The following is a 21955-nucleotide window of genomic DNA, read 5'->3' as shown; positions in this document are numbered from 1 at the left end:
TTATACCTGTTACAATTTGCATCTGAATTCTAAAATCGTCTGCAAAGCTGTTACAAAAAGAAATAAAATTCCAACCGTCAGCAGTGACTCCCGAAACTAGCTGTAATCATCTACATCACAATTCGTATTCACGTCCACAAAAATACATACTTAAGTTATTGATGATATAGAAATGTTACATTTTAACATGTTCTCTCATCTACGTAACAATAACATTCTGTCATTGTCTTAATTGCTCCGTTTAGCACGACCAAAATTACATCATTCTGCTTTCTATTGCACCAAAAAGCTTGCTGGCCTGTGGCGATGGCCAAGGTTTCAAAGGTGACATGACAAATTTCTAAATAATGAAATTGCGTCAGGCGATCGAAAAATACCCCACAAAATGAGGTCCTTTTTTAAGAAAATTAGAAATGTGTCCCACCACAAATAAACCTGCTGTCACAGCCTCGTTTCAAATGCTAATCCCAAAAGATCAGGCCCATTGACATGTTCCTAATAGGACAAGACAACAGTTTTTTATTACATTCTTTTAAAATAGACAGAATATTCTTTCACACATTTCACCTTCTGCTATGTCTGATACAATACTCATTTAAAATGCTAATTGGACGTCTAGTTTTGAGTGTTACCTCTATTTAATTCATGAATATTTCAACTGACAAAGAATTTCAAAATTTACACAAAACATGACAACTGATAAAAAAAATACAAGAGCTCCATTATAGGTATACGGGTATTCAGTCTCGATAAAATATACAAACGAGCAAGTCAAGCATAACTTCATTCATTTTTATAGACTCCAGTTTAACATGGGATAAGCACATCGAATACATATTATGCACAAAGCTATCAAGAGTTTTATATTTGTTTAAGAAATTCACGACTTGCGTTTCTCAAAATTATTTTGTGCGAGATCGTGCGTATTTGCTTGTTTTCCGCACAGAACCAATACGCGGTAAGTGTGAAATACTACATTCAGTATTCCCAACGTAACACTCATAACAATTTCCCTCTTCTTACCGCTTAAGCGCGACATTCATTTTACTGCTTTAGGCTTTTAACATATTATTTTTAGAGACGTTTAACATAGTAATAATTATAAATTGGAAACTTACCACTGCAATTTCACCTAAATTGCAATGTTAATTATTGTTTTTAAATATTTGCAAAAATTAAGTAAAGTCTACTACTCCACGAAACTTATTGCATTCCTGATACAAGTAACATTAAGGAAGCCGTGAAAAAATCAACAAGATTCCAGATGCCGATGTTATTACTGCAATATGTTATATAAATAATATTGTTAAAATATTAAAATGAAAAATAAATCATTACATAACCTTGCCGTTTGTTTTAAGTTCGCATTTATAGACTGGGGGGAAAAAAAGACAGACGTATATCACGGCCTGCTGGAGTATAGTAAACACAGAAAACATTTTATAGCAACACAATGTTGAAGAAAGATATTTTGGTTTTCCGAAGTTGCCGTCATTAAACAGAAACCAAGATGGAGATTTCATTGCAACTAATTAGAAATTCGTCTTTCAGGTACGGAATAAACGATCTTCGCACAAAATAATGTACGATACACGAGCGGTATGTTTGTTTTCATGTTCTCGGAAATTAAAAAAGCTCAACTACGTTTCGCTTTTTCAATCTTTTCCTCCACCATGAAAACGTCAACATACCGCTCTTGTAACGTATATTACTATAAGATGTGCCTACTTTTCTTTCTTTCAGTCGATAATCCTATATGCCCTAATTTTCTGGGGAAATGGAACCAAAATTGGAAGCGTCTTGATTTTACAAAAGAAAGCCATTAGAATTTTATGTAAATCAAACTATCTGGAACATTGTCGGCCACTTTTTAGACAATCACGGATTTTAACAATCATAAATACAAGGTGTTAAGAAAAAACGATCTAATATTTTCAGTGGTGGTATAATAATAGTAATCCGTGGAGCTACAGCCCACTAGGGGCTAAGACCGACCAGCCGGCTGCTGGCTCACACCCACATGGCGAAGCAGAGGTGGACGATCATCCAACCAGAATGGAGGTATCGCGTGGTTAGCACGATGAGCCCCCCAGCCGTTACAGCTGGTTTGCGTAACCGGATTTCGCTACCTATCGTAGCTCTCCAAGTGCATCACGATGCTGGGTAGGCACAGGTCCCATACACTGCCTAAATTTCATAAGAAAATTTCTACCCCATGAGGACTCGAACCAGCGCGCATTCCGTAACGCGAGTCCCAGGCAGGATGCCTTAGACCACGACGCCACGGCGCGGGACGGTAGTAGTATAGGCCTACATAAAAAACAAGAAAAGTTAAAAAAAAAAAAAACATTGCTACTAAAATTAATATCTTTGAAGAAACAATGACTGTAAAATTAGTGTTGTAAACAGCGTATCTTCTAATGTAAGTTAAGAAAAAAGAGCGCAATATTCTGCTCGATTAGGGGACAATAGGGTAGTATCAGACATCGGGTAATATCGGACAGTGAGTTTCTTTCATCTACCAACAGATGATAGTACTTGAATGACATGGTTACGTTTCTCTTATGGCGCATACAAAAACGTAACCATGTTTTTTTTTATTTTATTGGATTATTTTACGACGCTGTATCAACATCTAGGTTTTATTTAGCGTCTGAATGAAATGAAGGTGATAATGCCGGTGAAATGAGTCCGGGGTCCAGCACCGAAAGTTACCCAGCATTTGCTCATATTGGGTTGAGGGAAAACCCCGGAAAAAACCTTAACCAGGTAACTTGCCCCAACCGGGATTCGAACCCGGGCCGCCTGGTTTCGCTGACCGTTATTCCACAGGTGTGGACGTAACCATGTTATCCAAGTACTACCATCTGGTGATAGATGAAAGAAACGCACTGTCCGATATTACCCGATGTCCGATACTACCCAACTCTCCCCTAATATCTGGCGATCTTGCAGGCCAAGTTACAGGTAGATGCCTATCTAATAACACGACCACCAGCAAAATAAAAAACAAACAAACTCGTTGCCATAGTGATGCAAAAAATCTAATTTCTTGTGTAATGTAATAAGACAGTGCCAGAATTTTTTAGATTTTGCACAAAATTAAGAAAATGAGCAATTGAAGTTACTTCTTACTTTTGAAAATCCCTGTATTTCAACCTACACTAAGTAATACTTGAGCAGAGTACAACAATTCTGACTGCAAGAGGAAAAGAAGACCGAGTGTTCGTAATTAAACGTGGTGTGTTTTGGGCCGCGTCGTGCTGTGCGTGTAGTCTGACACGCACGATGCAGGGGTCACGATTAATATCAATTTCCCGCGCGATCCTGTGTTTGCAGTGCGGCAATTATTTCGGCTCATTTACAACCGAAATTACAGTCCGCGCCGACGTGTGAACGAGAGCTACAGCGGAGCTAAGTCCGACCAACGGACCAACCTCCCTAATTAGCAGCGAGTTGCTTTCTTAGGCGATAAAATTGACACATCGCCACCCAGATAAAAAAAAGAAATGCCTTCCAGGTGTTAAAGTTGACTGCAATGCCGCACCATCACGCGAATTAATGCAAACTTACAGTACAGCAGTTCATTGCCAGTAGCCTACGTGCCAGATGATTAATATGGAGAAGTGTTGCGTTGGAGATTATGACAACAGAAGTAATGTTAGTGACGATGATGATAGAGTTGATAAAGGGAGGGAAAAAATGAAAGTTAAAGGAAAGGAAAAAAGGAGAGAAAAATCAAAAGAAAGGAAAGATAAACAAGAGGAAAGGAGAAAATAAAAATAAAATGAAAAGAAAAGAAAAAAAGAAAAGAAAAGCTAAAAAGGATAGAAAACACAAAGAAAGAAGAAGAAAAGCATGAATGAAAAGAAAAAAGGAAAGAAAAATGAAACCAAATAAGGAAAGCAAAATAAAAAGAAAAAAGGAAAGAAAAATGAACCGAAATAAGAAAAGAAAAATGAAAAGAAATAAGGAAAGAAAAATGAAACAAAATAAGGAAAGAAATATAAAAAGAAAAAAAGGAAAGAAATATAAAAAGAAATAAGGAAGGAAAAAAATGAAAAGAAATAAGGAAAGAAATACAAAACGAAATAAAGAAAGGAAAAATAAACAGAAAAAGGAAAGAAAAATAAAAATTAATAAGGAAAGAAATATGAAAAGAAAAAAGGAAAGAAAAATAAAAAGAAAAAAGGCAAGAAATATAAAAAGAAATAAGGAAGGAAAAATAAAAAGGAAAAGGAAAGAAAAATAAAAAGAAATAAGGAAAGAAAAATAAAAAGAAATAAGGAAAGAAAAATAAAAAGAAATAAGGAAAGAAAAATAAAAAGAAAAAAAGGAAAGAAAAATAAAAAGAAATAAGGAAAGAAAAATAAAAATAAAAAGGAAAGAAAAATAAAAAGAAAAAAGGCAAGAAATATAAACAGAAATAAGGAAAGAAAAATAAAAAGAAAAAAAGAAAGAAAAATAAAAAGAAATAAGGAAAGAAAAATAAAAATAAATAAGGAAAGAAAAATAAAAAGAAATAAGGAAAGAAAAATAAAAAGAAATAAGGAAAGAAAAATAAAAAGAAAAAAGGAAAGAAAAATAAAAAGAAATAAGGGAAGAAAAATAAAAATAAATAAGGAAAGAAAAATAAAAAGAAATAAGGAAAGAAAAATAAAAAGAAAAAAGGAAAGAAAAATAAAAAGAAATAAGGAAAGAAAAATAAAAAGGAAAGAAAAATAAAAAGAAAAAAGGCAAGAAATATAAAAAGAAATAAGGAAGGAAAAATAAAAAGGAAAAGGAAAGAAAAATAAAAAGAAATAAGGAAAGAAAAATAAAAATAAATAAGGAAAGAAAAATAAAAAGAAATAAGGAAAGAAAAATAAAAAGAAAAAAGGAAAGAAAAATAAAAATAAATAAGGAAAGAAAAATAAAGATAAAAAGGAAAGAAAAATAAAAGGAAATAAGGAAACAAAAATAAAAAGAAATAAGGAAAGAAAAATGAAAAGAAAAAGGGAAAGAAAAATAAGAAGAAATAAGGAAAGAAAAATAAGAAGAAATAAGGAAAGAAAAATAAAAAGAAATAAGGAGAGAAAAATAAAAAGAAAAAAGGAAAGAAATATAAAAAAGGAAAGAAAAATAAAAATAAGGGGAAAAAAATTAATAAAAAACTGAAAGTAAAAAGAAGGAAAGAAAAATAAAATGAAACAAGTAAAGAAATTGAATTAAATTATGTTTTATTTAACGACGCTCGAAACTGCCGAGGTTATATCAGCGTCGCTGGTGCGCCGGAATTTTGTCCCGCAGAAGTTCCTTTACAACCAGTAAATCTATTGACATGAACCTGTCGCATTTAAACATAATTAAATGCTATCGACCTCGGCCGGGATCGATATAATGCCAGCATTATATCGACTGCGCCACCCAGGCCGACAAGAATAAGTGAAAAAAAAATAATAAAGAAGGAAAGGAAGGAAAGAAGGAAGAAAGAAAGAAGATAGGAAGAAATATCTGGAAGAGAAACAGTGAAATATAAATATGATAACGGGAGAAATAAATTAAGAAAATTTTAAAATAGAGAGGAATATACAGGGAAGTGATTAAGATAAACTGTAGGGAGTACTAATAATTCTGGTCTGCATCAGGGATACACCGACACGTAGAATATGCCTACCATTTTCGAGAATGAAACTAGAGTTGTGTTATTTTGAATAATTCATTCTTGTTTCTATTTACAAATAGACAGTAAGGATCTATGATAATAGAAGTAATTAACGAAAGGCATGTAGGCTACATTTTCTCATTATATGAAGCGACATTCCGAAAATAGTCCCAGCTCACAACAAATTTTTCACTATGGTTAACTCAAAGTATAACGCATATATGTAAATTATTACTTTAATAGGAACTGGAACTGCTCTCGACATGAGATATTACTGAGTGAGGCGCCGCGACATGGATAATTTTATACGAAACTTTGGCGCCCTCATGTCAGTAGCGAGGGGATTTGGCATCATTGGACGTGCTCACACAAATTGCATTGGTTCATGACCTAACTACTATAAAATTAGCATTCCGCTGTGAGTTATAATGTTGTTACAATAAGCATTTTAAAGATTGCCTTTTTTTTCCCCCACCACGAGTCCCGAAATGGGTGCCCATACTCTGTGCGGGAAAATACGAATTCTACATTAAAAAGGAAGAGCAAGACAGTTAAAAAGTTATACTCGTGTATATCTTCTCTGAAAAAAGTGAGAAATATATTATTATTCTGTCTAATTTCGTGCCTCAACAGAGGTGGATTGCTGTAATGAAGAGCCGAACTGAGTAATTGAATCTTAATGCGGCAACTCGCGTGTCCGAGTGGTAACAGCTGACGCACGAAGCTGCAGAGCTGGTCGTCATTACAAACAGCAAAATCACGGAAGAGACGCCACCTAATTTAATTAATACTAAAACACTCACTCCTGACGTTTCTGTGGTTGAGATGCTACGAAAACAGTTGAATGGTAAATATTAAATATTTAGATCTTCATATATGTTTAAGATTTCTTACGTGTTACTAAGGTAACACGTAACTTACGTAGATAGTTTCTTGTTTAATTCTTATTCTTTTAGAACACAGTGGACAATATCACGATTTTTTTTATATAATGGTTCGTTGCTGGGGAAAGGAATGAAGAAAACTTTTCACTCTAAGAAAACTTTCTCTGCTGCTTTGTTTACAATCTTTAAGATCTATAGAATTCAAATTTTGTTCCGTCATCGAAGAAGTCGCTGTATTCCTGTAAATACCATTTCTGTAAGTTACCATGGTAATCCAATAGCACTTCTATTCTGAGCTTAGTCTGAAATAAGTTATAGAAGTATTTCAATCCGAACTTAAGAAGATAAATTAATTTTTTATTGTTATGGGTTTAGTCTTAGTTGAGATAAGTTACAGAAGTATTTCAGTAATGTAAGATTTCATGACGACTTGCATACTTAATCCTGGCTAAGTCATATTACTTCAGCACTGTTAGTTACCTCGATAATTCGATGATACTTTCCTTATAGATATAATCCCGTATGAGGTATATCACAAACGCACTGTTATCTTAACCATAGGTAAGAAGTTCGTACCAAAAGTGTAGATTTCAGTTGAGTACAGCGAGGAGTATAGATGTCACCCGCGCCTCGCTCTTCTCCCGTCGCTACAGACGAAACGCAGTTCACATAAACAACGCATAGTGGCATTCTGTGGAGCTGTGTACAATCGTGAATAATTTGAAGAGTCTTCGTATTCCTGCTAAGGGTTTAAGATTTCATAAAATTTTTTTACAATAGAAATTCTAAATCTCTCTCTCCGGTCTGCAGATGCATAAAATATGCTAATTTGCATGGATTGAACTTGGATCCATTTAATGTGTAGTATATACTTTTGGGATGGGAGGATGGCATCAGGGAGGATGGCATCAGGGAGGATGCCAGAACTACTGGAGTGGATGAGTGTTGCTAGAAATAGGGATTAATGGCGGAAACTCCTATGGACAGCCAGGACCCATGATGGATTGTCGAGCCAAGGATGATGATGATGATGATATACTTTTGGAGTTTTATGTCAGTTATTAATTTATGTCTCTTGTTTAGATATGTATTATAATATTATTCTCGTTATCTTTTATATCATTTGTACAGGGACATCATTTTATTTTTACTTCAATTTTTATTGTACCTGAGTTTTTGAATGTACTTCACTCCCACCCCTTCTACGAATGAAGTTCAACCGTCTTCCACACAGATCCAAGTCATAGTAGCCTTATCGTCACAGTACGTTCCAAAAATATGTTCGCGTTTTCCAATGACGAAAGAGCTTTCAATATTGAATCATTTTCGCACAGGTACTATCCTCCATTTGTCGCATTTCGGTTTTCCCCACCAGCTTCTATTCGCCTCTCGGTAAAGGCTAGTGGCTGGGCTGTCTTAGCTCTTTTCTGAGAATTTTAATTTCTGTTAGGAATTGGACACATACGTAATATTATACCCATACAACTGTTTAAAATAACTTAAATAACAGGCCTCGTTAAGTAATTAACTGTCACGTGATTTCCCTCCTTTCTAAGATCCTGCGACATAATCACTTGGACGGACAGTAGACAGAATGTCTGAGTAATTTTATATTTTCGGATCGAGCAGAAGTGAAGATTGAGTTTACAGTACGTAAGGTACTCTTTTATAGAGTAGGTACAGAATTATTTCAACATGAGTTAGGCCTACTAGTACGAAGGACGAAACTGGTAATTGGAATTACATACATTAATCGAAATGAACCGCCACCATTTTGAAAAATGTGTTTAAATATCCATATTATGATTATTTTTCAATTTAACTTCATTCTCTATAGTGTACGCTAATGTGCTATAGACACTCTAATATACACTGCATAATGAATACGTCCACATGGACAGCTCAGTTCGTGAGTAAAAACACTTATTGTTAATATTGTACTGTATTTTGATTAAAAAAAACCTAATGAAAATTATCAAACTCAAAAGCTTGATATTTTCTAGTTTACGTAAATGGATGAATTACTTTTCTTCCCTCCTATACCTAGTAAAGTGATTTGTTTGTATATTACGCCATCGAACTCCAGTCATGGAAGGGGTTAGCAACCGTTGATTCAAAGGTATAGGCAGGTTAATATCAGAAATGTTAGTAAAAATAAAATGATGTCCCTGTATTATATTAATTTATATAATTTCATCCTTTCATTTCCAATTACAATTATTTTAATAATTATTTGTATGTACTTTTATTGTCCATGTATTGTGGGTCCCTATCACCACAGCATGGCGCGTCCTCAGGTTGCGGATCAAGGAGACGGCCTCCAGATATGGAGGGTAGCTGTGAATATATTGAATAAGCAGTCGTGGACAGCCGATGAGGGGTGGTCCTCCAGCTTGGGGGTTGGGCGAAGGGCTAACAACCCATCACCGCAAAAAAACAGCTTGTTACGAAACCTTGAAATAAGCCTCGGAATGGGACTGATTCTCTGGCACGACCACAGCAAAGGAATAAGTTTATGAGATTTTGTACTTGGAATGTTACAAATCTGTATAGAACAGGAGGGTAACATTAGTAGCAAAAGAACTAGCTAGATATAGAATAGACTTTGTGGGAGTACAAGAGGTTAGGTTAGATGGGAACGGTATATCTCAAATAGGCGATTACTTGTATTATGGGAAAGGAAACATTAATCATCAATTAGGAACAGGATTCTTTGTACATAAAAGAATAAAATCAGCAGTAAAAAAGGTCGAATTTATCAGTACAGGTTATCGTATTTAGTACTTAAGGGTAGATGGTGCGATATCGTAGTTATAAATGCTCACGCCCCTACAGAAAAGAAAGACGACCATATAAAGGATAGCTTCTATGAGGAATTGCTATGCGGATGACGTGAATAGGTTAGGAGAAAATCCACAAACTATTAGGGAAAACGCGGAAATTCTACTTGAAGCAAGTAAAGCGATAGAATTGGAAGTAAATCCCGAAAAGACTAAGTATATGATTATGTCTCGTGACCAGAATATTGTACGAAATGGAACTATAAAAATTGGACATTTATCCTTCGAAGAGGTGGAAAAATTCAAATAACTTGGAGCAACAGTAACAAATATAAATGATACTCGGGAGGAAATTAAACACAGAATAAATATGGGAAATGCCTGTTATTATTCGGTTGAGAAGCTCTTATCATCCAGTCTGCTGTCAAAAAATCTGAAAGTTAGAATTTATAAAACAGTTTTATTACCGGTTGTTCTCTATGGCTGTGAAACTTGGACTCTCACTTTGAGAGAGGAACAGAGATTAAGTGTGTTTGAGAATAAGGTTCTTAGGAAAATATTTGGGGCTAAGAGAGATGAAGTTACAGGAGAATGGAGAAAGTTACACAACACAGAATTGCACGCATTGTATTCTTCACCTGACATAATTAGGAACATTAAATCCAGACGTTTGGGATGGGCAGAGCATGTAGCACGTATGGGCGAATCCAGAAATGCTTATAGAGTATTAGTTGGGAGCTCAGAGGGAAAAAGACCTTTGGGGAGTCCGAGACGTAGATGGGAAGATAATATTAAAATGGATTTGAGGGAGATGGGATATGATGGTAGAGATTGGATTAATCTTGCTCAGGATAGGGACCAATGGCGGGCATATGTGAGGGCGGCAATGACCCTCCGGTTTTCTTAAAAGCCAGTAAGTAATTATTATTATTATTATTATTATTATTATTATTATTATTATTATTATTTATTCAATTTGTCATGACACCCGTCTATATTTCTCTACGTTTCATAACATTTACGTACCGGTAATTGAAAAATCGTTTCAATGTCAACAAAAGAATTGTACTGTCTTACCAGCTAAGCTAACAAACAAGATTTACTTCGGACATCGGTCTTCATATCTTGCACGCTGGCCTGAGAGAGAGATTGTACCGGACTTAGAACTAGATATAAATTACAACTGAAAGGTCTGGTGGAGCGAGAATAGAGAGATTCAAACACAGAGCAAACATAATTCCGAGGGCCCCCCATGGCGATCCCATATTTCTTCTCACTCCTCCCCTCTACCACTCCAATCTTTAATTTGCAATTATAAACAAGCAGATAGAATATTAAATGTGGCAACAGTTAACCCGTACAGCTGCATCGTTCGATTCCATTATAAAGCAAGCACCATGACAACATTAATTAACCAACAGTTGAATTTCAAATCTGATTGGTTGTTATAAATACCACCGGAATCCACGGACACGGAGTGGATTTAAAGCCTGGTCTGAGTGGAGGGTGTGTTTCTCCATTCACTGTTGAAATCACAACCGGTTTGCTTGAACGTTTCATAAATTTGACCTCAGGTGCTAATGAAACTAACAAGTCTTTCAGAGATTCACCAAGTCCTTAGATAAATTAATATAGGCCTACATTTGAATAAGCTTTTCTAGAACTGGTAATGGAAATTACGGGAAAACGGCTGAACGGATTTTAATAAATGGCCCCTCATTTTGAAGTTTGGAACCCAAAGTTTTTCGGAAAAATATTAGTTTTCAGTGAAATGTCAATTTTCCTACATAATTTTCCTATTTTCTATTGTAATTTTCTGGGTACAGCTGTGTATTGGATATTAAAAACTACAAAACTTGAGGTGGTTTGCCGACATTTTTACCATTAGAAATGAAATATTATTGTAGTTAATGCCGTGATGTGACTATTTTTCATTAATTATACATGTTAATGCTATATTGATGATATGAAAGTGAAACGTTTTGGGGTTATATAAGTAGATGTAGAGAATAACTTAAATTAGATTTTGATTTCTATATTTTACTATATAGCAGCCACTCAGTAAATTATTTTCAACAATTAAAATAGTAAAAACCAAATTTATATCACGACTGACAGACAAATACCTTCGTGATCAACTACGACTGGCAGTAAGTGACATAATTCCTGATTTTGAAACTCTGTCGCAGAGACATTCTGAAGACAGTTAATTTTAGGTTGTGATAATGTGTCCTATGTTTTATTGTTCATTTCTTTCTTCGTTACAGGTATTAATCATTAGTTTGTAACCTTGTATTGTATAAAATTATATTTAAGTGCTTGACGTAAGGAATATAAATATCCGTTAATAAGTCAGACAGTTGCTTCACTTCCCCTTCGGGTGTTCGCCCCCCCCCCTCCATAGGTGCTATGCACGTTGCAGGTTACACAGTGGCTCGGCGCACAATTACATTTTCGCCACGGCTGCAGTAGAGCGTCTCGTTTAGGCACAGTGAAAACGTAAACAAAGTGCAGGTAACGTTTGCGGGGAGGACGAGCTGTACTATAAACACGAGGGATGCACAAGATTTTAGTTACAACATTTATGGCGGAGCATTAACTAAAATTATATTTTCCAAAAAAAAAAAAAAAAGAAAAGAAAAGAAAAAGAAACAAGCAATACAATTTTAACATTGAAATAATTCAATATAACAAATAGTCCTAAGTGACAACACTATTTCCTAAACATAATTGTCCTTTCTCAAGATATTAGATTAATCGATTAAATCCCACACCACTACTTACTATTTACCCATCCTTCCACCTCCTACTACCTCCTTACCTACCGATTTAGCCGTTCATCCATCCATCCACCTACCCACCCACCCACTCACGTAACCACTTTTACTTCCTTTCATCCATACCTACCTACCTCCCTATCTACCTCCCTCCCTACCTACCTATCCGTCTATCCCATGCCTGCAGAACTCGTAAGTAGAGGAAATATGACGTCAGCTTACTCCACTTCTATTGGGGATGATCGAATTCCGCGTAGAGTTGTTTACATTCTCTGGCCGTCAAAGGTCCATCAGTGGCGGCATGTAATTTTCAAAAAGTTTTGTAATAAATGCATTGTTTTTATAATGCGTTATCTCGTTTCAAGGTTTACAATTACGCTGGATTTCCTGTCGGTAGTTTCTTTGAGATTTCTTTGCACCTAACCTGCTTTAGATTTTCGAAAACTTTCCTCCTATTATCACCTACGGAAACATAAATTTATAGCATTTAAGTAATGAATCTTGAAAGCCACTATTCATTTCAATTTAAAATGAACACGAGTGACGTCCTTAATTTTACAGTACGGTATATAAATAAATAATCAATATACAGTTCGTGATAATGAACTTACCCGAAAGTTTGTGCATTCCATAATTCTTAATATGGGCTTTGTTGAAATGTGGTTTAATATTGAAATGACGAGTAGAAATAAATTGGATGGGACACAATAAACAAGCAATTCTTTCGTCTTCAACAACGAAATAATCATATTCACATTTCGTTTGGAAGTAGTATTTTTCACGGGTTTAGATTTTGCCATGTTCCAGCTCTCTTTAAACTGATCTTGAATTCGCGAAGAGAAAATTTTCCATAAGAAGATGGCTATGGTCAACTCATTTGAGACGATTTTATGTACGTTAGATTATAATATCAGTGAGAAGAACATGAAGTGTATGTCATGTTTATTTCCTTCTACAAGTCTTGACCAAGAGAGACAAGACTACCACAGTCCAGCCTCACGACCGAACAGCGTTGTGAAAGTTATTAGCTGAAGTACAGAAACAGTTGATTCGCTTCTCTTCATAATTCTAATGTGGCATATGCGTGTGTCATGGCGGAGCGTGCTCAGAAACTCTGAGAGGGCGTGAATGAGGAGGAGAGGGAGGGAGACGGAGGTACTAGCAACACGCACGCATTTTGACACCTTGCGTCTCCATCCCCCTAACAGAACATTTTGTTAAATTATTACAAACACACCCCCGCCATTCTTCTTTAGACCAATGGCGACTCAAAGCCTGATACGTTGTAGTACTGGGTGTTCATTTCAAAGTGTGTCATGACGTCACTGTTGTTGGGTCAACGATTTGAAGCGAGTTTCAGCTTATATGTTAGAGAAGTTGCCTATTATTTAAGGCGTTCTTCAATCTGAACTTGAGAACGTGTACGGTATAACTTGAACGTCGTAGCAACAGATGGCGGTCTGTACGGTCTGTGTGCTACCATAATCTCTTTCGAACTGTGTTTTGCGCCGGCAAGTCGTACGCAGGGTATTTGTTATCATCGGTTGCGTACGGTAACATTCCACAACACAAATCAAATGCTCCGTGTCCATGTTGATCGTCGAAGTTAATGTCAACAAATACGTAAGTAATCGTCTTAACCCTCTCCCCATATCCCGACAGTACGTATTTCCAAACAGTTCACATTCCTGCCACTACCGGCGTTACCGTACGTATCGGTACTACGCTTCAGAATGAACGCCGTACTTGTTAGGCAACTTTTCTGCCTCTTAGGTTATACACCTCTGCGGAAGTGTAGGAAGATTGAATTCTCTAGGCTCATCGGCTAGCCACATGACGGCATACAGCGAGCCATGACACATTTTGAACTGAACACCCAGTATAGGGAAGTTAAAGAAAAGATTAGAAATTTTAAATCTGCCCCATAGATCTTCTGTACACTCTATCCTGTGAATTACAAAATTGTGATTGACAGATCACCATCGATTTCTATGTGGCAGTATCCTATGAATTACATACTTTTCTGGGATTCCTCCCCCTCATCCCTTATAAAATAGCCATGTCTACATTGTGTGCAAGTGAGAGCGTAACTACCTTCTTCTCTTTCTAAAATCTGGTAATTCGATTAATAGGGGCCAGTCTTCTGTTTCGACCGCTGTAGTTTTGCAGTTGCAGTTTCTCTACTGAGTTTGTGTATATGAAGGTTGTGTGTTTAGTTTGATAAAGAAAAAAAATAGTTTTCTGTAGTTTGTGAAAAGTGTAAACTCCATTATGTCATATGAGAATTTGAAAGGTAAACTCGGTGAAACGTTTGGATTTAATTGAGCGATCGTGAAGAAGTGCTTGACAGAATAAAGTTTTTTTTTTATGTTTAGTGATGCAGGAAACATTGTTACTAAACGTAGAGCGGCACTTAATTCGGAGCATATGAATGCACTCAGATGTTTAAAATCATGGATGAAGCAGTATTAACTAGATGAGTCTTCATACATTTTGTTATTTTTGTTTGTCTCAAAAATTCCCGGAGAAATTGATACAATAAATTAAAAGCCTCATAATAAATATGTTAGTAAGTATTTAAAATAATTGTTTTGTAATATAACGATACAATATATACAGATATACAACATTTAATACTTATGCTTATCATCGAACACAAGTTAAATTTAAGGGGACCGGATACCTCCTATCTTGACAATGATAAATTTTCAATATTTCAGTACACTCAGCTCCTAAACAGAGCTAAAATTTTTAAAGTTTGTTGCCTAATGCTTTCTCTATCCATTAAAACACTTAATTTGATATTACTCTCATGATGCTTTCCCACCGATTTTTTCCTAAATGTCCAAAATTTGACATCAATTTTTATAGTTAAGATTTTTTGTCAGATTTTCTTTTTTCCAATTCTGTAATTTTACATTTAATGCAGAAGGCATCACTATGACAATAAGTGGTAAAAAATTAAGTCTCCATCTGGAATAGCTTTCACACTGAGTATAGTGAAAATGTGAAAAATGCCGAAAGGAGAAAAATAGGTCAAGAACAGGAAACAGAACCAAAGTCTGACTTGCATACATTTTCAAAACTATTAAAAAGGGACACTTTCCGGAAGAGTTGAACGCTGATATTTTGGAATATTAAGTTTAAAACGTCATTCCAAATACATCAACCATTTTTTTTATTTAAACCATTTCGTCGTATCTGGTTCCCTTAACAATAATTCTGTATACAATATTTGAATTTACACGAGTAAGATCAAATTCAACAGTGTTCATAAATGAGATATTAAGAATACAAAGAAATAATTTATTACAGTTGTATGAACACTTTTGTAAAATTAAATTAAGATTAATATAATCAGTTAAAAACCAGACATGTTTCGGACGAATGCTCCTCCATCTTCAGTGGCAATACCACGACGCTGGTACAGACGTTCGACCGCGTATCGTGGCTTAAAGGAGACTCTTTGTAAAATTAAATTAAAATTAATATAATCAGTTAAAAACCAGACATGTTTCGGAGGAATGCTCCTCCATCTTCAGTGGCAATACCACGACGCTGGTACAGATGTTTAATTTTAATTTAATTTTACAAAAGTGTTCATACAACTGTAATAAATTATTTCTTTGTATGCTTAATGTTTACAGTATAAATAATTTTTTCAACTCGATCAAAACTCGATTAATCTATTGATTAATCGATTAAATTCAAATAGTTAATCGATTAAATATTTTGACCGATCAGCAGCACTAGTTATTAGCAATATTCCATACTTAATTAACAACTGTATGTACTAGACTATGCTTATGCCATGGTTATAAGTTCGTTTACACGATCATAAAATCGTAGGTCACGTATCTTTGAACGCCAGTGTATCAGAACCTCTTGCAAAAGTTGTATATTTTTAAAACAAGTTTTGGGCACTTAGCTCTATTAGGTTTCCCACTCCACAATGACATTATTTTACCTCAATGTTACATCAGGTAATGCAAAGCAATTGTACTCACCAACGGGGAGTAGAAGGCGGAACTGTCGACCCCGATGCTGGGGTAGGGGTTCTGGTCGGTGGACGGGTACGGGGTGCCGTAGACGCCGACCCCTGACGTCGACAGTCGAGGGTAAGAGGACAGCGCGAGTCTGGCGGAGTCGTACTGGCACGAACAGACCGTCTGCCCGGACACGGGGTCCGTCATGATGGGCCGCCCGTTCTCACAACACGACGTGGCGCTCGAGGGGGGCGGCGCACCGTTACCTGTCGCTCCGCCGCCGCTCCCGGGGGACACCGCCCCGGCCGTCACGCCCCCGCCGCCGCCCCCGGAACCCACGGAACCCGCTCCCGCTCCCAGAGGCGGGGATGTGGCCGTAGTGGGTTGGCCGGCCACCAACAGCTGCGAACAAAGCGAACACCTTCATAAGAACTTGCAATAACAACATACATATAACTACAGTCTAGTATAGTGACCGGCATGTTCCGTGCTCTGTGACGTCATACAACGGAGCCGCCACGCTCTTTGCTCGGAAAACTCTGCATACTGAGCACAGCGAGGAGAGAAGGTTCAACTGAACAGTGGCGGTACGGCGCCTATGCACTGACAGAGCGCGATCCATTCGTCTGAGGTGGTATGGGAACAGCACAATTACAATACATTTGTACGAAAACAAAACTGTACATCCGTGATAAATCAATGTAACAAAATATTTTGGTTTGTAATCAAATTTAATATACTTATAATAATATGAAATTCATAATACAGCCAGCTGCAGAAGCGTTCGCATTATGTAAATGAGGCTCCGAAACTGCTATAAAGATACAAATATAGAAATAAATAATTTAAGCAGTACTACAACACTTTGTCTACTCGGAAACTTGAAAACAGTTCAAGTGTTTTTAACAGACATTTTTCTACACAATATACAGATTGAACTATCTAGGCCCTAACTTGGTGAGTAGTATGCAAAGTATATTTCAACTTTTGAAACACACCATCACTTTGTGTTACTACCGTGCCCAAGCTAAATGCTTTGTCGAGATCAAACTGTGTTATGGAGTATGGAGGAATGGCGAAGTGTTTGATTTGTGGCAAACTGTTTCAGCATGTAAAGAAGTTCAATATACAACGCCATTATTCGGTATGCCACACAAATGATTATGAGAAATATGGGGGAGAAGATCGACAAGTACTGGTGCAGCAATTGAAAGATAGCCTAAATTGTTAAGTGAAGGTAGGGAACACACTCTCAGTGAATCAATGGTAAGCTTAAGGCTTAAGATATAGGATTTCACTAGACATTGGAAAGAACATGCGTTCTTTTAATGACGGGGAATTTGACAAGAATCTTGCCATCATGACCGCAGAGGAGTTATTCCCTAGCAAAATACAGGAATGTGATTCCATCAAATTATCTCCAAGAACTGTCGTATCATTGCTGCACTGACGCCACTGCGCTGGTGCGTGATAACAGTAATACGACTCAACTGCTCGCTCTTCCAAGCTCTTGAGGCCTGACTGGCTCTTACGTCATAACTGCAGCTTCTGCCGCCCACTGGTCTAGTATATACAGTCACGAAGCTCAATACTAGTAAATATGCATCCATAGATAGTTGCTAACCATTAGGATCTCTATTATCGCCTCATTACAGACAATGCGAAATAGTATCGGCATTGTCTATTGTTCCTAGCACCCTCGCAACTCAAGCTTCGTGGCTGTATATACTAGACTGATATAAGTACAGGAGTATTTCTTTAATTTGGTAATGCCCTGTTCAGAACCTATAAATTGCCTATTTAATTTGAGAGATCACTCATTTAGTCGCAATGCGAAAGGACAGGGAACCTTTCAATTTGCAGATTCAGAATTCACGGCGTCTCTCTTAGCGGTCTTCACCTGTCTTGTCATCGAAGAACAGACGACAGAGTCTTCTCGACTCCTCCTGCACTACGAAATGACACAGTTCATTTCAATGTGCAGATATACACCAACCATTTCTTTCTCGTCCCGTCCCGTGATCATTTTGATCACATTTCCGTCCCCCTCGCGTATGTGGTACCTAATAGGTTACGTCCATTTTCGGTTACCCCCTTCAAAATTTTCTAGAGCTCCTTCAGTGGAGCAGCGTAACCCGGAGTGAGACTAGTGGCCAACAGGCTTGGAGCTCACATATTTAGTTTCTTGCAGCCCCGAAACCCTTGCAAGGACGCGTTTTGCGTACCTTTTAAATTTGTCCTCCAAATTCTCATTTTTCAATTCAATTCAATTCCTTTAATTCGGCCTATGTCAACTAATTGCGCAGTGATTCATGGACGAGTTCATTATTGATAAGGAAAGCAGTGTTGCCAACCGTACGATATGGATCGTATATGTGCGATAATCCAGTACAGGCCTTCAGAACCCGTAAGTAGGGGAAATATGTCGTCAGCCTCACTCCACTTCTATTGGGGATGACTTCCGCGTGGAGTTTTTTACATTCTATGCCTGTGCAAAAGTCCATCAGTGGCGGCATGTAATTTTCAAAAAGGTTTGTAATACATTTATTGCATTTATAATGCGTTATCTCGATTCAAGATTTACAGTTATGCTAGATTTCCTGTCGGTAGTTTCTTCGAGATTTCTCTACACCTAACCTGCTTTAGGTTTTCGAAAACTTTCCTCCTATCATCACCTACGGAAATTTATAGCATTTAAGTAATGAACCTTGAAAGTCACTATTAATTTCAATTCAAAATGAACACAACGAATGACGTCCTTAATTTAATAGTTTATAAATAAATAATCAATATACAGTTCATAATAATGAACTTACCCGAAAGTTTGTGCATTCCATCATTCTTAATATGGGCTTTGTTGAAATGTGGTTTAATATTGAAATGACGAGTAGAAATAAATTGGATGGGACACAGTAAACAAGCAATTCTTTCGTCTTCAAGAACAAAATAATCATATTTCCATTTCCTTTGGAAGTAGTATTCACGGGTTTAGATTTTTCCATGCTCCAGTTCTCTTTAAACTGCAGTACGCGTATTGTGTATTTATTTATTTATTTAGGCCTATTTATTTATTTGTAATAGTGGCGTGCGTTACAATGTTGAATGACAGCATTGACATCCAGTCATATAGCTATCACACACTCATCAACGTACATTCTATTATCATTCTATGGGTATTACTAATAAACCCAGTTGAGTCCAGTGTTTTTTGTTTAACTTGAATTCAATTTAAATAATTAGTTATTTAGACTGGGAAGTTTTGAAAAGAAAGCCCTGTATGAGATGTGTGTACAGAGACACGATGTATGGCATAATATACCTGCATTTGTGTCCGAACTGTAACCTGCAGAATTTTTTCAGCATTTTTCATGTTAGTGACTTTTTTTCTTTGAAGTGCAGCATTATATTGAACTTCAAAAATAAAACAACAAATATCTCAGAACTCAGAGGCTGTATAGGAAACCCATTCGTCAAAGGAGCCAAATAAAACTTGACTTTCATTGCTGGTTGCGGTACCTGTGCCCCCTTGTGATCGTGCTCATTTGGGAATGGCCATCGGAGCAGGGCACGTAGAGGTTAAACCAGGTCGCGGCGACCGAAACAGAGGGTCATGTTACAGAGGCGGCCGGGGTCAAATTAATCCAATCAGCCTGCATTGCCGACCCCGTGACCTCCAAGCGGGTAACCCCCAGCTTGCGACCGAACGTCCACATAACATTCCTAATGCGACATTCGACGACCTGAGTACGGTTCTCTGTTCCGAATGTTACGGTAATAAACTTATACCAGACAGGTCCCAGGTTCTGCAAGGCGCCAGTTGTCAATCAAAAGTAGAAGTTATAGACGTACATAAAATTCATTGCTTCAAAAAAATGTTATGAGTAGAGCCCGGATGTTTAGGCATTTATTTTGGTTAAAATAGGCAGGCATATAGGCACCAAAAATAGTAGTAGTAGTAGTAGTAGTATTAGTAGTAGTAGTAGTATTAGTAGTAGTAGTAGTAGTAGTAGTAGTAGTAGTAGTAGTAGTAGTAGTAGTAGTAGTAGTAGTAGTAGTAGTAGTAGTAGTAGTAGTACTGGGTGTTCAGTTCAAAATGTGTCATGGCTCGCTGTATGCCGTCATGTGGCTAGCCGATGAACCTAGAGAATTCAATCTTCCTACACTTCCGCAGAGGTGTATAACCTAAGAGGCAGAGAAGTTGCCTAGCAAGTACGGCGTTCATTCTGAAGAGTACGTACATGGATATTCATCCATGATACGTACCGATACGTACGGTAACGCCGGTAGTGGCAGGAATGTGAACTGTTTGGAAATACGTACTGTCGGGATATGGGGAGAGGGTTAAGACGATTACTTACGTATTTGTTGACATTAACTTCGACGGTCAACATGGACACGGAGCATTTGATTTGTGTTGTGGCATGTTACCGTACGCAACCGATGATAACAAATACCCTGCGTACGACTTAGCAGCGCAAAACACAGTTCGAAAGAGGTTATAGTAGCACACAGACCGTACAGACCGCCATCTGTTGCTACGACGTTCAAGTTATATCGTACACGTTCTCAAGTTCAGATTGAAGAACGCCTTAAATAATAGGCAACTTCTCTAACATATAAGCTGAAACTCGCTTCAAATCGGTGACCCAACAACAGTGACGTCATGACACACTTTGAAATAACACCCAGTAGTAGTATTTATTTATTTAATCTGGTAGAGATAAGACCGTCAGGCCTTCTCTGCCCCTCTACCAGGGGATTACAACTATAACATGAACAATAAAATTACAATTAATATTAAATTTACAATAACAATTACAATAAAAATTAAAGTACGACAAGATTACCTGATTAATGAAAGCTAGACATTTTATCATAGAAGTTAAGAACAAAGAATATTTTTGTATTTACTGAATTACAAATTAAACCTACAATAACAGAATTCTATAGTGATGAAATTACCGGATATTGAAATATTTTGTGATAGATTAAGAGAATTATTTACAAGAAACCATGTCTGAACGAGTCTCAATTACTGACCAGTGCCTAGTAAGTTTGCGTTTGAATTGCGTTTAAACAGTTGTATGGGTATAATTTTACGTAGACGTCCAATTCCTAACAGAAATGAATGTTCTCAGAAAAGAGCTAACACAGCCCAGCCACTAGCCTTTACAGAAAGGCGAATAGAAGCAGGTGGGGAAAACCAGAATGCGACGTAGGTAAATGGACAACAGTACCTGTGCGAAAATGATGCAATATTGAAAGCTCTTTCGTCACTGGAAAACGTGAACATATTTTTGGAACGTAATGTTTATTATGACCGTAAGGCTACTATGACTGTATACGCGGTCTTGGTTCTGTGTGGAGGACGGTTGAACTTCATTAGTAGAAGGGGTGGGAGTGAAGTACATTCAAAAACTCAGGTACAATAAAAATTGAAGTAAAAATAAAATGATGTCCCTCTATATTCTGTTGTCGATACAGGTATTCAATGGAACTGTGATTTAATGATAACCTGATATATTAGATCTTAAAGGGGATCAGAAACATTACCTGAGAAAATCCGCCTGAATAAATCTTACAGTATCATCTGCGGACCTAGGCCTATCTCTATGGAGCCCCGGCACTTGAAAGGGTTAACGTAATGGCCACTCGTATGACAGGTGACCCACACAGCTGATCAGCGTTTATAGCGGCCACGTGCTTAGCATTTGCTTTGTAAACTAGGCTGTTTGTTGGTTTTGAATACATCAGGCACAAAACATCAATTTGAATTTCTAATCCGAGACAGGTTTTCAAATTCGGAGCAGTTAATCCCCGGGTATTAAACTCGTCCGCATTTGCATTAATTTGGGAAGTAGCAATTTGAATACAAGCGCCCAGA

At 36.9% G+C, this 21955-nt stretch overlaps 1 protein-coding gene across 2 annotated transcripts in view; it reads right to left on the bottom strand.

The window, feature by feature from the left end:
• The window catches only part of ara (araucan), a 699589-nt gene that overhangs the window by 340764 nt on the left and 336870 nt on the right, over nucleotides 1-21955 (bottom strand). For both annotated transcript variants that reach the window (XM_069845092.1, XM_069845093.1), the window contains exon 2: nucleotides 16093-16473. In XM_069845092.1, coding sequence (XP_069701193.1) covers nucleotides 16093-16473 — 381 coding nt within the window. The remainder of the gene's footprint in view (nucleotides 1-16092; nucleotides 16474-21955) is intronic.

This window comes from Periplaneta americana, chromosome 14, assembly GCF_040183065.1.
Source record: "Periplaneta americana isolate PAMFEO1 chromosome 14, P.americana_PAMFEO1_priV1, whole genome shotgun sequence".
Lineage (NCBI taxonomy): Eukaryota > Metazoa > Arthropoda > Insecta > Blattodea > Blattidae > Periplaneta > Periplaneta americana.
Note: the sequence above shows the minus strand (reverse complement) of the source record. Positions and strands in the feature narration are given on the sequence as shown.